At 49.8% G+C, this 13,434-nt stretch overlaps 2 protein-coding genes across 3 annotated transcripts in view; both read left to right on the forward strand.

Moving 5' to 3' along the window:
- The window catches only part of SLC8A2 (solute carrier family 8 member A2), a 62,204-nt gene extending 51,760 nt beyond the window's left edge, over positions 1 to 10,444 (forward strand). Inside the window, 2 exon segments of the mRNA XM_056826213.1 lie at positions 9,839 to 9,956; positions 10,158 to 10,444. Coding sequence (XP_056682191.1) covers positions 9,839 to 9,956; positions 10,158 to 10,444 — 405 coding nt within the window.
- SELENOW (selenoprotein W) lies at positions 9,152 to 12,152 on the forward strand. 2 transcript variants are annotated; one of them, XM_016422246.2, is made up of 6 exons: positions 9,152 to 10,580; positions 10,846 to 10,870; positions 10,962 to 11,015; positions 11,242 to 11,316; positions 11,428 to 11,520; positions 11,715 to 12,152. In XM_016422246.2, exons 1-5 carry the CDS (start codon positions 10,552 to 10,554, stop codon positions 11,500 to 11,502), a joined length of 258 nt encoding a protein of 85 aa, XP_016277732.2. In that variant the 5' UTR covers positions 9,152 to 10,551; the 3' UTR covers positions 11,503 to 11,520; positions 11,715 to 12,152. The 2 variants fall into 2 exon arrangements, with proteins under 2 accessions (XP_016277732.2, XP_056652223.1); XM_056796245.1 differs by having other exon boundaries at positions 10,213 to 10,580; positions 11,683 to 12,152.
- The last annotated feature ends 1,282 nt before the right edge of the window (positions 12,153 to 13,434 follow it).

The following is a 13,434-nucleotide window of genomic DNA, read 5'->3' on the forward strand; positions in this document are numbered from 1 at the left end:
GGTCACCAAGAGTTAGACAAGACTGAAAACTGAAGGACAAAATGCTAATACTCAGGACTCTATCAAGCCTGAAATTCTGATAGCATAATAGTCCTGGTCTAAATATTATGATTCCTCCTCCTCCTCCCTCTCTCCTTCTCTCCCTCCTTCCTTCCCTCTCTCCTCCCTCCTTCTCTCTCTCTCTCTCTCTCTCTCTCTCTCTCTCTCGGTATGTGTGTGTGTCTTTCTGTCTGTCTCTCTGTCTGTGTCTGTGTCTCTGTGTCCCCTTTTCTCTCTGTCTCTCTTGGTCTCTCTCTCCTCTCTCTTCTCTTTTCTCTCTCTGACTCTCTGTCCTCTCTGTCTCTGTCTCTCTGACTGTCTCTCTATGTCTCTGTGTCCCCTTTTCTCTCTGTCTCTTTGGTCTCTCTCTCCCTCTCTTCTCTTTCTCTGTCTCTGTCTCTCTGTCTCTATCTCTCTGTCTCTCTGTGTCTCTGTCTCTGTCTCTCTCTCTGTGTCTCTCTGTCTGTCTCTCTGTGTCTCTGTGTCCCCTTTTCTCTCTGACTCTCTTGGTCTCTCTCCCTCTCTCTCTCTCTCCCTCTGTCTTCTCTTTTCTCTGTCTCTCTGTCTCTCCCTCTCTCTGTCTCTCTGTCTGTCTCTCTGTGTCTCTGTGTCCCCTTTTCTCTCTGACTCTCTTGGTCTCTCTCCCTCTCTCTCTCTCTCCTCTGTCTTCTCTTTTCTCTGTCTCTCTGTCTCTCTCCCTCTCTCTGTCTCTCTGTCTGTCTCTCTGTGTCTCTGTGTCCCCTTTTCTCTCTGTCTCTCTCTCCCTCTCTCTTCTCTTTTCTCTGTCTCTGTCTCTCTGTCTCTCTGTCTCTCTGTGTCTCTCTGTCTGTCTCTCTGTGTCTCTGTGTCCCCTTTTCTCTCTGTCTCTGTGTCTCTCTGTCTGTCTCTCTGTGTCTCTGTGTCCCCTTTTCTCTCTGACTCTCTTGGTCTCTCTCCCTCTCTCTCTCTCTCCCTCTGTCTTCTCTTTTCTCTGTCTCTCTGTCTCTCTCCCTCTCTCTGTCTCTCTGTCTGTCTCTCTGTGTCTCTGTGTCCCCTTTTCTCTCTGACTCTCTTGTCTCTCTCCCCTCTCTCTCTCTCTCCTCTGTCTTCTCTTTTCTTTGTCTCTCTGTCTCTCTCCCTCTCTCTGTCTCTCTGTCTGTCTCTCTGTGTCTCTGTGTCCCCTTTTCTCTCTGACTCTCTTGGTCTCTCTCCCTCTCTCTCTCTCTCCTCTGTCTTCTCTTTTCTCTGTCTCTCTGTCTCTCTCCCTCTCTCTGTCTCTCTGTCTGTCTCTCTGTGTCTCTGTGTCCCCTTTTCTCTCTGACTCTCTGGCTCTCTCTCTCTCCCTCTGTCTTCTCTTTTCTCTGTCTCTCTGTCTCTCTCCCTCTCTCTGTCTCTCTGTCTGTCTCTCTGTGTCTCTGTGTCCCCTTTTCTCTCTGTCTCTCTCTCCTCTCTCTTCTCTTTTCTCTGTCTCTGTCTCTCTTGTCTCTCTGTCTCTCTGTGTCTCTCTGTCTGTCTCTCTGTGTCTCTGTGTCGTCCCCTTTTCTCTCTGTCTCTCTGTGTCCTCTCTGTCTGTCTCTCTGAGTGTCTCTGTGTCCCCTTTTCTCTCTGACTCTCTTGGTCTCTCTTCCCTCTCTCTCTCTCTCCCTCGTCTTCTCTTTTCTCTGTCTCTCTGTCTCTCTCCCTCTCTCTGTCTCTCTGTCTGTCTCTCTGTGTCTCTGTGTCCCCTTTTCTCTCTGACTCTCTTGGTCTCTCTCCTCTCTCTCTCTCTCCCTCTGTCTTCTCTTTTCTCTGTCTCTCTGTCTCTCTGTCTCTCTGTGTCTCTCTGTCTGTCTCTCTGTGTCTCTGTGTCCCCTTTTCTCTCTGACTCTCTTGGTCTCTCTCCCTCTCTCTCTCTCTCTCCTCTGTCTTCTCTTTTCTCTGTCTCTCTGTCTCTCTCCCTCTCTCTGTCTCTCTGTCTGTCTCTCTGTGTCTCTGTGTCCCCTTTTCTCTCTGACTCTCTTGGTCTCTCTCCCTCTCTCTCTCTCTCCCTCTGTCTTCTCTTTTCTCTGTCTCTCTGTCTCTCTCCCTCTCTCTGTCTCTCTATCTGTCTCTCTGTGTCTCTGTGTCCCCTTTTCTCTCTGTCTCTCTCTCCCTCTCTCTTCTCTTTTCTCTGTCTCTGTCTCTCTGTCTCTCTGTGTCTGTCTGTCTCTCTCTGTGTCTCTGTGTCTCTGTGTCCCCTTTTCTCTCTGACTCTCTTGGTCTCTCTCTCTTCTCTTTTCTCTGTCTCTGTCTCTCTGTCTCTCTATCTCTCTGTCTCTCTCTCTGTGTCTCTGTGTCTCTGTGTCCCCTTTTCTCTCTGTCTCTCTTGGTCTCTCTCTCCCTCGCTCCCTCCCTCTCTCTCTCTCCCTCTCTTCTCTTTTCTCTGTCTCTGTCTCTCTGTCTCTCTATCTCTCTGTCTCTCTGTCTCTCTCTCTGTGTCTCTCTGTGTCTCTGTGTCCCCTTTTCTCTCTGTCTCTCTTGGTCTCTCTCTCCCTCGCTCCCTCCCTCTCTCTCTCTCCCTCTCTTCTCTTTTCTCTGTCTCTGTCTCTCTGTCTCTCTATCTCTCTGTCTCTCTGTCTCTCTCTCTGTGTCTCTCTGTGTCTCTGTGTCCCCTTTTCTCTCTGTCTCTCTTGGTCTCTCTCTCCCTCGCTCCCTCCCTCTCTCTCTCTCCCTCTCTTCTCTTTTCTCTGTCTCTGTCTCTCTGTCTCTCTCTCTGTGTCTCTCTCTCTGTGTCTCTGTGTCTCTGTGTCCCCTTTTCTCTCTGTCTCTCTTGGTCTCTCTCTCCCTCTCTCTCTCCCTCTCTTCTCTTTTCTCTGTCTCTGTCACTGTCTCTGTCTCCTATCCGGGCAGCTCTCCCCCGCAGTTGAGGCAGGCAACCCTTCCAAAGCATCCCAAAGAGAGGCAAAGAGGAGGCCGAGGAGGAAAGCGAGCTGTCCTGGAGCCTCTGAAGGCTGGCTCTGTGGAGAAGGGAGAGGGGGTCAGCCTTGGCCGCCTGGCCCAGACAGAGGTTGTTGGTTGTTGCTGGGTCTTTTTGATAGACCCAAAGCTCCAGTTTCTCCTTATGCAACAAAACCTTCTGGGCAGACGGAAGAGCAGCCTGGCAGAGCTGGGGCCCCCCATCCACCAGGAGAAGCTGAGGCTGGGGCATGACGCAGGCCTGAAGGGCGACGTCCTCAGCAGGAGAATTGCCCAATGTGCCTTCGGAGGAGGGAATGCCTCGCTGCTGAACTGGGCAATTTGAGTGCTCAGACTAAAAAGGGTTTGCATGAACAAAGCCCAGGAAGTCAAAATGAAAAGAAAACAAGGAAACTGGGGAAAAAGCGCCCCAGAGTCAAGTCCAGGAAGCTCAGCTGAATCTCTTCCAGCTTTTCAAAACAGCCTCACCTTCTGCCTTCGAATCAGTACCGGGCACTGGCTCCAAGACGGAAGAGCCGTAAAGGCTGGGCAATGATAGATGGACGACACAGCTAGGAAGTGTCTGAGGTCAGATTCGAACCCAGGATCTAAGCCTGACTCAATCCACTGAGCTATCTAAGTGCCCCAATAAATTGACTATCGTTTCAAAAACAGGTTTTTTTTGGCAAACCATGTTAAGTGACTTGCCAGAGTCACCCAGCTAGAAAAGGTATGAAGCCTGACTTAAACCCAGAACCATTTCTTCCTGACTCAAGGCCTGGGCCTCTCTTCTCTACGCCCCCTGGTTGCCCCCTGAATCTTTTTTTAAATTTTTATTTAATTAACTGAGACTATTTTCCCGTGGTTCCAGGGTTCATTTCCTCTCCCTGACCGCCTCCCGTAGGCGACACACAATTCCTCTGGGTTTTACCTGAGGCGTTGATCGAGGCCCATTTCTATACCATTGATACTGGCCCCGGGTGATCACTTAGAGCATAGACAGAGGTTTTGAAGAGGCAAATTTCAGTGTGGAAGGGGACACCCGCAGAGGCCATGGGATCACAGATTTAGAGCTAGACGGGCTGTAGAGACCATTGAATCCAACTCCCTCATTTTACAGATCAAGAAACTGAGGCACAGAGGAGTCAAGCGACTGGTCTGCCGTGGTCATCCGGCTAGTGAGAGTCTTCCTGACTCCCAGTCCAATACTGGGGGGGGTTCCCCTTTCATCTGTAGCTGATTATGTTAGGGAGCAAGCCCAATCAGAGGGGAGGGTGCCGGGGGGAGGCAGGGGAAGGAGGGCTGAGAGAGAGAAGGGGGGGATTTCTTGCACGTATATTCTGCACTAGATGGCTGCTAAGGACACTCATCTCCCACCTTCTGGGATTATTATGATCTTAGAGAGTTGTCTGGGACCCTGAGAGGTAGTAGTTTATAGAGGATCACAGTTAGGTGTCCCAGGTAAAACTTGAACTCAGGTCTTGCTTCCTCCAAAGCCCCTTTGGGCAGCAATGCCTCGATTAAATCCTGATTCAAAGACTCAACTATTCTACGAAATCTGAAATCACAGAGTCCGTGACTTTAAAGCCTTCTGAGCCAGGATTTCCCCATCCCATCCAGACAGCCTCCTGGAGACATCAGGCCGCCCAGCCCCATGACTGATCAGCTCTCGGCTCCTGAGAATGCTGGTGCTGGTGGGAAGAGGAAGGGAAAGGGGGGCAGATGGAGGAAGCAGAAAGGAGAACAGGGGACGGGGGGGGGTGGCATCAGGGAGGAGAAGAGCAAGCTGGGACCCTGGCTCATTTTGTTATGCAGATGGGGAAACTGAGGCCCAGAGGAAGGAGATTCCTTCGAGGGATGCGTGGTTCTTATATAGAAGCTGTTTGGGGAGAAGAAGCAGCTGCTGCGCCATACCCCCGTCTTCTCTGGAGGGCTCCAGGCTCCCCCCACCCCTTCTCCTGACCTGGGGTCTTGCCTACTTCATTCACTGTAATTAAACCAATTGGCTCCAGCAGTAGCTTCAGAGAACCTAAGGAAGGGAGGTAGGAGAGGAGGTTAATGGCAACTAAAAATACCGGCCCCTGCCCACCCTGGGGTCTCTGGTCAGACCCTGAGCCGCAGGCTGCAGCAAGCCCAATTAGAGTGGGGAGGTGCAGGGGGAGTGAGAGCCAGAGAAGAAGGAAAGGAGGGAGGAAAGGAGAGAGACAGACAGACAGACAGACAGAGAGACAGACAGAGAGAAAGAGAGGGAGGGAGACAGAGACAGAGAGAGGCAGAGAGAGAGACAAAGAGAGGGAGAAACAGACAGAGACAGACAGATAAAGAGAGAGAGAGGGAGAGAGACAGAGACAGAGGGAGGCAGAGAAACAGAGAGACAAAGAGGGAGGGGAAGAGAGACAGAGAGAGCAGGGAGAGGGAGAAAGGAGGGGGGGAGAGGAAGAGAGCAGGAGAGAAGGAAGGAAAGAAGGATGGAGAGAAGGGAAGAAAGAGGAGGGGAGAGAAAGAGAAGGAAGGAGGGAGGGGAACACAGAAACAAAGAAAGGAGGGAAGGATGGATGTGATTCTAGATAACTGAGGCTCTGCTGTGACTGTCTCTCTGTGGCTCTGTGTGCTTATGGGTATGTGGGGTGCTGTCATGAAGGCCTGTTGTGACTCTCTGGGGCTGCTCCAGGGTTCTGAATGTGTCTCTTAAAATGATACAGGTGGGGGGCAGCTAAGTGGCTTAGTGGATGGAGTGCCAGGCCTGGAGATTTGAGGTCCTGGGTTCAAATTTGACCTCAGACACGTTTGACCCTGGGCAAGTCACTTCACCCCCTTTGCTAGCCCTTAGGAACCAATACACAGTATCAATTCTAAGATGGAAGGGAAAGATTTTTAAAAATATTTTTTTACATGATAGAAGCCACTAACCAGTCAACTCACATTTATTAAGGCAGCAGGTAGCATGGTGGATAGAGTGCTGGGCCTGGAAGACCTGAGTTCAAATCCAGATTCTGGTATTTACCAGTAATGTGGCCCTGGGCAAGTCACTGTTTGCCTCAGTTTTCACAACTGTAAAATGGGGATAATAACAGTACCTACCTTGCAAGGACATTGGGAGCGTCTAATGAAACCATATTGGCCTGACCCACAGTAGAGGAGTAGAGCTCTCTATAAATGCTAGCTGGGCTGGAATATGGGGATACCCCCCCCCAAGAACAATAGCTAGCACTAATGGCCACAGTTAGAGCCATCTAAAGGTGCACTGAGCTACTCCAAAGGCCACAGCGGGTTCCCCTTCGCTACAGTATTTTTTTTAACCTTCACCTTCTGTCTTAAGTTGATACTAAGTCTCCCCGCTAAGGCAAAAGAGTACTAATCTTCATGTAAAGGTTGGCAGCCAGGTGGCTCCGTGGATAGAGTTAGGAAGACCTGAGTTCAAATCCAGCCTCAGACACTTTATTAGCTGAGAGGGCAAGCCACTTTACCTGTCTGCCTCAGTGTCCTCATCCATAAAATGGGGATAATAATTGCACTCCCCTAGGCTGTGGTGAGGATCCAAGTTGTAAGGCATTCAGCAAACCTCTCAGTGCTCTGTGAACACTAGCTGTGCTATGATAATTATTGGTGAGAAAATAACTTGGCTTCCATAGTTCCCTCCTCTGTAGCATGGGGAGGGGGCCTCTGGGGTCTCTTCCAGGTCTAGGTCTGTGGTCTTAGGGAATCGGTTTAAGGGTCAAGAATTGTCCAGAAGAGCGACTCTGCCGGGATCCCCTGGAGGAGGTTAATGTGCGCTGGGGGAGACTAGGAGAATCTGTGACAATAGTCAGTTGCCCCAGCCCCACTTCATTCATTCATTCATTCATTCATTCGTTTGTTCATTATTAGTTCATTCATTCACTTATACCTGCAAAGGTTCTTCCCATGTCTTGTGCCCTGGAGCCCTTGGGACAGGCTGGCAGAGCCTCTAGACCACAGCTCAGAACCAGGTTTTGAGATGCATAAAATAAAATTCAGAGAATCCCAAAGGAAACCAATTCTATGGAAATAAAGTTCCCAAAGGTCACAGACCCCCAGAGAAGAACCCCACTCAGTATCAGAGCCTTCAGCCAATCACCTCACTGAACAAATGGGGAAACTGAGGCCCAAGAGAGGAAGGAGTTTGACAGACCCGAGACCCAGCTTCCCTCCTGGGGATGAGGGAAGGACAAGGCACTTCTGGGAGGTCCAGCACGGCTCCGTGAGACCCTTCCCTTTATGTTCATTCATATTTATTTTCTTTATAATTTTAGATAGATAATAAATGTAGACACACAGATACTCCTTGAGGGTAGAGAGCCACACATTCTTTATAACACAGGGTAAATAATAACTAATTAGCTCATAGATTAGCACTTATTGATTGGTCTTTAAAAGAAAGGTTAATTATGCATTAACTACATAAAATTGCATAGTATATTATCACATGTAATGCATAATATAGTATAAATAATATAGACTATATCATATACATAGAATATATTCTATCCACATATAACATAATACATAATATATATTATAAAACAAATATAACCCACAATATATTATAAAAGATATATTTGTAGAATAGCTAATTATATGTAGAATAAATTATCATATGTAATACATGATCTTTTATAAATAAAATATTATATATAATTATATACAACAGCAAGTTATATACAATATAGAATTATATCTTATATAATATGTAATATCAAATGTTATATAATAGCTATAATATAATACAGGTTATGTAATTATATATAATATACCATATGTTATAACTATATAGAATGTATTATACATAATATATAATGCATGATATGTAAATAAGCTAGAAAATTAAACAATATATTACAAAATAAAATATAGAATGTAATAGCAGCTAATTATATATAGAATAAATTATTATACATAATACATGATCTCTTATAAATAACATATATATAATTATATATAACTGCAAATTATATGATATAGAATTATATCTTATATAATATGTAATATCAACTACATATCAAATCTGTTATATAATAGCTATAATACATGTTATGTAATTACATATATGCCATATATTATAACTATATAAATGTATTCTGTATAATATATAATGCATGATATGTAAATAATCTATAAAATAGAATATATCAAAAATAAAATATAGAATATAATTATAGAATAGCTAATTATATATAGAATAAGTTATATGTAATACATGATCTTTTATAAATAACATTATGTATAATTATATATAACAGCAAATTACATGATATAGAATTATATCTTATATATGTAATATCAAATGTTATATAATAAAACATGTTATGTAATTACATATACCATATATTATAACTATATAGAATGCATTATGTATAATATATAATGCATGATATGTAAATAATCTATAAAATATAACAATATGTTACAAAATAAAATACAGAACTATAGGATAGCAAATTATATATAGAATAAATTAATACACTATCATATGTAATACATATCTTATAATATAGTGTATTACATATTATACATAATAGCCAATTATGATATAGGATACTCTATCATATAGAACATATATTAGTAAATATATAATTATATATGACTAATTTTATCTTTATACATGTGTATGTGTGTGTCTCTCTCTCTATATATAAAGATATAGATATAGATATTACTATAAGTGTGGCAAAACATTTTCCAACCATCTCATCTGGGCCTCTAAAGTTCTCTACCATCTGGTTCCAACCTACCTTTCAAGACTTTTAAAATATATTAATCTCCTTTTTGTCTCTATATTATAACTAGTCTGGCCTTGCTGTTCTTCCCATGAAACACTCTCATCTCCAATCTCTGTGCTTTTGCCCAGGCTGTGCCCCCTGACTGGCATGCCCTCCCTTCTCACCTCTGCCTCTCAGAATCCTTAGTTTCCTTGAAAGTTCAGAACTTTTCTGCACCCCTGGGGGGACTGTGCTGGTGTACTCCACAAATTACATCGCATTTATTGAGTAGTTATTTTGTATAGTGAAAGCATGGTCTAGAGCAGTGATGGTGAACCTTTTAGAGATGGAGTGCCGGTTCCTGCTGCCACCCCAAGGAGGAGTAGGAATAACAGCAGATTTCATGCTTTTGTGGTTATGATCAGCGTTTGACTCTGTGCCTGAAGTAGGGGGAATGGTCATAGAAAATGGGTAAACTGAGGACCCGGGAGGTTAGAGTTGGGGGGAGTCCCTCAATAGGGAGGGGAAGTCAGAAGAGAGAAGACTGGGGGCTGAATTCAGTGCGGAAGGAAGCATCGCCTCGCCGGAATACTGACTGGGATTTCAGTTCCGGACTGAAGGGTGGAGAAATTGCTGAGTGAGGGAGAGCCTGGTGGGGCAGGAGAAAGGAGGACCCCACTAATGATGGCAAAGAGGGAGGCAAGGGGAAAGGTTACCGCGGAATCGCTTCGTTCTCTATGGAACAGGCATTCCGGGGAGCCCGGGGGAAGAGGACGGTGGGGTGGGAGTGCTGCTAACCCTTAAGGAAGGAGTTCAGGCAGTTTATGGAGGATTGGAAGGAGGAGCCCGGGGGGAGGCTGCTTAGCCCCATTGGCAAAGGGCAAGGATACGGCTTGGGGCAGCGCCCCCAGCTCAGTTGAGGGGTGGGGCGGGGTCTAATGTCGGAGCGGCCTCCGGGGCCAGAGGCCTCTCGAGAGGTGCCATAAAGCCCCATTCGGTTCCAAGTCCTCTGGTCTCCCAAAGTCCCCCAGCCTCCTCGAATTTATCCTCGCCTCCAGCTCGTCCGTCCCTGCGGGCTTTCGGGAGTGCCTCGCCTTCCTCACACTCCATTTGCATCCTTGCGCTAGCTGTCCCCCACAGGGAACGCGCCGGCCCTTCATCTCCAAGTTTTGGCTGCCTTCGGGTTTTAGTTCAAATCCTCCCATGGGTCTGGGGCGGGAGGCCGGGGGGGGGGGGGGCTTTCTGGATCCCTGCGCCCGCCCCCTCGAGATTTCCCGGTCTATATCTTGGCGGAATGCGGTCTCCCAGGTCAGACTGGGCAGGGGCCGGGCTTAGCACGGCTCCTGGCATGTAGAGGGGAGCGCAGTAACCCGGGCAGGTGCCCAGCAGAGTTGGGGAGGGCCAGCACGGCTCGAATACCACCGGCGTGGGGAAGGAGGGGGCCGGTGAAGTAGCGGGCGCTGGCAGGGAGGACTGGGGGTCAGCTGCCCTCCCTTCCCCCGCTCCCAGGCTGGGATGTCTCGGAGGGGGCGGGCTTAGGTCCGGGCTGTACCATCTCTGCCCGACTGGAGGGGGAGCAGCTGGGATCGGAGCGCCCGTGGCCCTCCTTTGGGTCCCCGCGACGCGTCCAGTCCCCGCTCGGTCAGTCACTCCAGGATGAGATCACTCGCTCTGTGACGGGAGAAGGGGGCCCAGGCTCGCTGTCGGGGGCCGTCCCCCGGCTCTCCCCTCTGGCCTCCCCCTCGGCGCGCGGGAGCAGTGGTGGCGCCCCTCCCCCGCCAGAGGACACAATGTAACAGTCGGCGACCGCATCCGCGTTCTATTTCCGAGCTTTGGCCGCGTCGCCTTCCAGCCTCCTGCAGTAGCTATCCATCCCGGCAGGGCCAAAGCCGGCGCTCCAGCCATGGCCATCCAAGTCCGTGTGGTCTACTGGTGAGCGGCGCCCGCGCTTGGAGATCCTCTAGGGGTGGGGGCCAGCAGGGGGGCTCAGGTTTGGGGCCCGAGGCCGGGGTCTGCAGGGGCCGCGCACCCCCGGGAGGGGGACCCCAGGCGGCAGTGTGGGTTCCCAAAGCCCTGGAGGGTGGGCTTGGGAAGGAATCCCCCCACCCCTGCCTCCGCCCCCTCGAGGCCTGAAGGTTTCCCTGCTAATGGAGGCTCCTCTCTTCCTTCCCCTCTTTGTCCGCTGTGCCCCCGCTAGTGGTGCCTGAGGTTACAAGCCCAAGGTGAGTGGTCTGCGGAGGGTGGAGGGCGGAGGGGGCAGCCCCGGCCTGGGCCAGCCGCCTCCCATCATCCCCCTGCTCTCTCCTTCCTCAGTATCTGTTGCTGAAGAAGAAGCTAGAGGATGAATTCCCCGGCCTCCTGGACATCGTGAGTGCCAGCAGTGGGCGGGAGGGTAGGGGTGGGGGTGGGGTGGGGTGCAGGAAGGAGCCCCACATGCCAGCCTGAAATGTCTGCTGAGGGAGCTGGGGGGGGGGCTGGGAAGCGCTACCCCCACCCCCACCGTCTGGGAGCCTGCATTTTCCCTCACTACTCTGTGGGGGAAGGTGGGGAAGTGGCACGCTGAGAACCTCAGGCTCTTCTTCTCTGCCTCCAGAATGGGGAGGGGACCCCGGAGGTCACCGGCTTCTTTGAAGTAACGGTTGCTGGGAAACTTGTCCACTCCAAGAAGGTGAGTGAAGCTGGGCGGAGGCCCCCAACCTTGGGGACACGGGTCCTGTGGGCCACAAAGCTTTGGAACCGTGGGACGGAGGCCCTGGCTCATCCCCTCTCTGCACCCTAGGCTGGACATGGCTTCGTGGACACTGCGGACAAATACCTACAAATTGTAGCCGAGATAAAGGCGGCCCTGGCCTAGTGGCGCCTGAAGGCTGAGGTGAGGGGCCCCGCCCCGCCCCGCCCCGCCCCGCCCTACCCCTGTCCCCTTCCTGGCTCCTCCCAGAAGCCTCAGGTCAGAGCCTCTGCCTCGCCCAACTTTTCCCAAATTCCCGCCCTGGTGGCCCACCTGTCCTCTCCTTGGCTTTCTCCCTCCCTCCAGCTGGCCACCCTGACTCTCCTCCTCTCCCCCAGCTCCAGGGCCTCGTCTCGGCCCCTGCCCCCGATGCTCCATGACGGGAAGGATCGAAATGTCCTCAGGATTCCTGGTTCTTCCCTGAAATCCTCGCAGCTGTTGGGCTGGGGCTGAGGCTGATGCCCTGAGCCTGCCCCAAGTGTGTGTGTTCCCCCTTCTCCCAAGATGCACCTCTCCTGCCGCCTGCCGGAGTCTTCCTGCCCCAAACACTGTTGTGCCCCTTCCTCAGCAGCCCCTCTGGGACCTTTTGGGCCTTCCCTGCCCAGGAGCTGTCCAGCCTCCTTCGGCCTCAGAGATCTCCTCTGTAAAATGAGGGAGCCATGGCCTCCCAGGAGCCTCCTCTGCCGCCACTCCCTTGACCCGGCAGGGCCCAGGAAGGCCCAGGAGTACCCAAGAAACAGGCTTTGCAACAAAGGCTAATAAAGAGAAAGAGTCCATTTCCGTTGTGTCTGGGACTGTCTTGTGCTGGACGCATCCTTGGGGATGTTGGGAAAGCGGCAGGTGTGAAAAGAGCTGGGGACACTGGGCTAGAATGACTAGGGAGCCCTTGAGGATTCTGGAGTGGGGGAGTGCCCCTGCCAGACCTGGAGCCCCCCAGGGTAATGCTGGCTTCCGTGGAGCTGGGGCTGGAGAGAGGATAGCCGGGAAAGTGGGGAGTCAGATCTAGAGGGAGGGGAATTGGGCAGGATCCAAACTCCCGCCCAAATATTGCTTCTGTAGAGCTAGGTTCTGTTGGGTGGGGCGGGAGTACCAGCCCTGGAGCCAGGAAGACTGCTAGACCTGGTGACCTTGGGCAAGTCACTTAACCCTCCCAGACTGCCTGGGCCCTCAAAGATCCATATTTGACCATTTTTCAGCACCACTGAAGAAAATGCAAACCCTCATAGAGGTTTGGTGCCATTTTCTTCCCATCCAAATTCGGCAGCCCTGAAGCCCACCCACAAACTCCAAGAGAAGAATTCTTTCAGGGTAGCTGGAGGGCTCGATGGATGGGGAGCCAGGCCTAGAGAGGGAAAGTCCTGGGTTCAACCAGATACTTCCTGGCTGAGTGACCCTGGGCAAGTCACTTCACCCCCATTGTGGCTCTTCTGCCTTGGAATCAATATACAGGATTGATTCTAAGAAGGAAAAAAGGCTTTAAAAAAGAATTCTTTCTGTGGAGCTTTGCCAAGGATTGAAATAAAGTGTACTGGTCTATTCTTCCCAGAAACCACTTGCTTCCCTTGTTTGAAAATCGGAATTTATCTGGTTTTCCCTCCTCCTCTCACAACTTTCCCTTCCATCTTAGAATCAATCCTGTGTATCAATTCCAAGGCAGAAAAGTGGTGAGGGCTAGGCAGTGGGAGTTAAGTGACTTGCCCAGAGTCACACAGCTGGGAAGTGTCAGGCTCAATTTGAACCCAGGACCTCCTGTTTCTGGGCCTGACTCTTCACTGAGCCAACCAGCTTCCCCCTGACACTTCTCTTTCTGCCTTTAAAATAATTGATTTTACATGTAGAACCCAGTGGAATTGCTTGTCAGCTCTGGGAGAGAGGAGGGAAGAGGAGCAGGAGAGAACATGAATCATGGAACCATGGAAAAATATTTGTAAAGAATAAAATTATATATTTTAATTGACTTTTCCATAAAATTCCTACAATGTCCAGGTTCAAAGATGTTCCTCCTGACCACTCCCCCATGGATTCCTATTCAAAGGATGTGCTCACAGGACTCAAGGG

Source organism: Monodelphis domestica, chromosome 4 (assembly GCF_027887165.1).
Source record: "Monodelphis domestica isolate mMonDom1 chromosome 4, mMonDom1.pri, whole genome shotgun sequence".
Lineage (NCBI taxonomy): Eukaryota > Metazoa > Chordata > Mammalia > Didelphimorphia > Didelphidae > Monodelphis > Monodelphis domestica.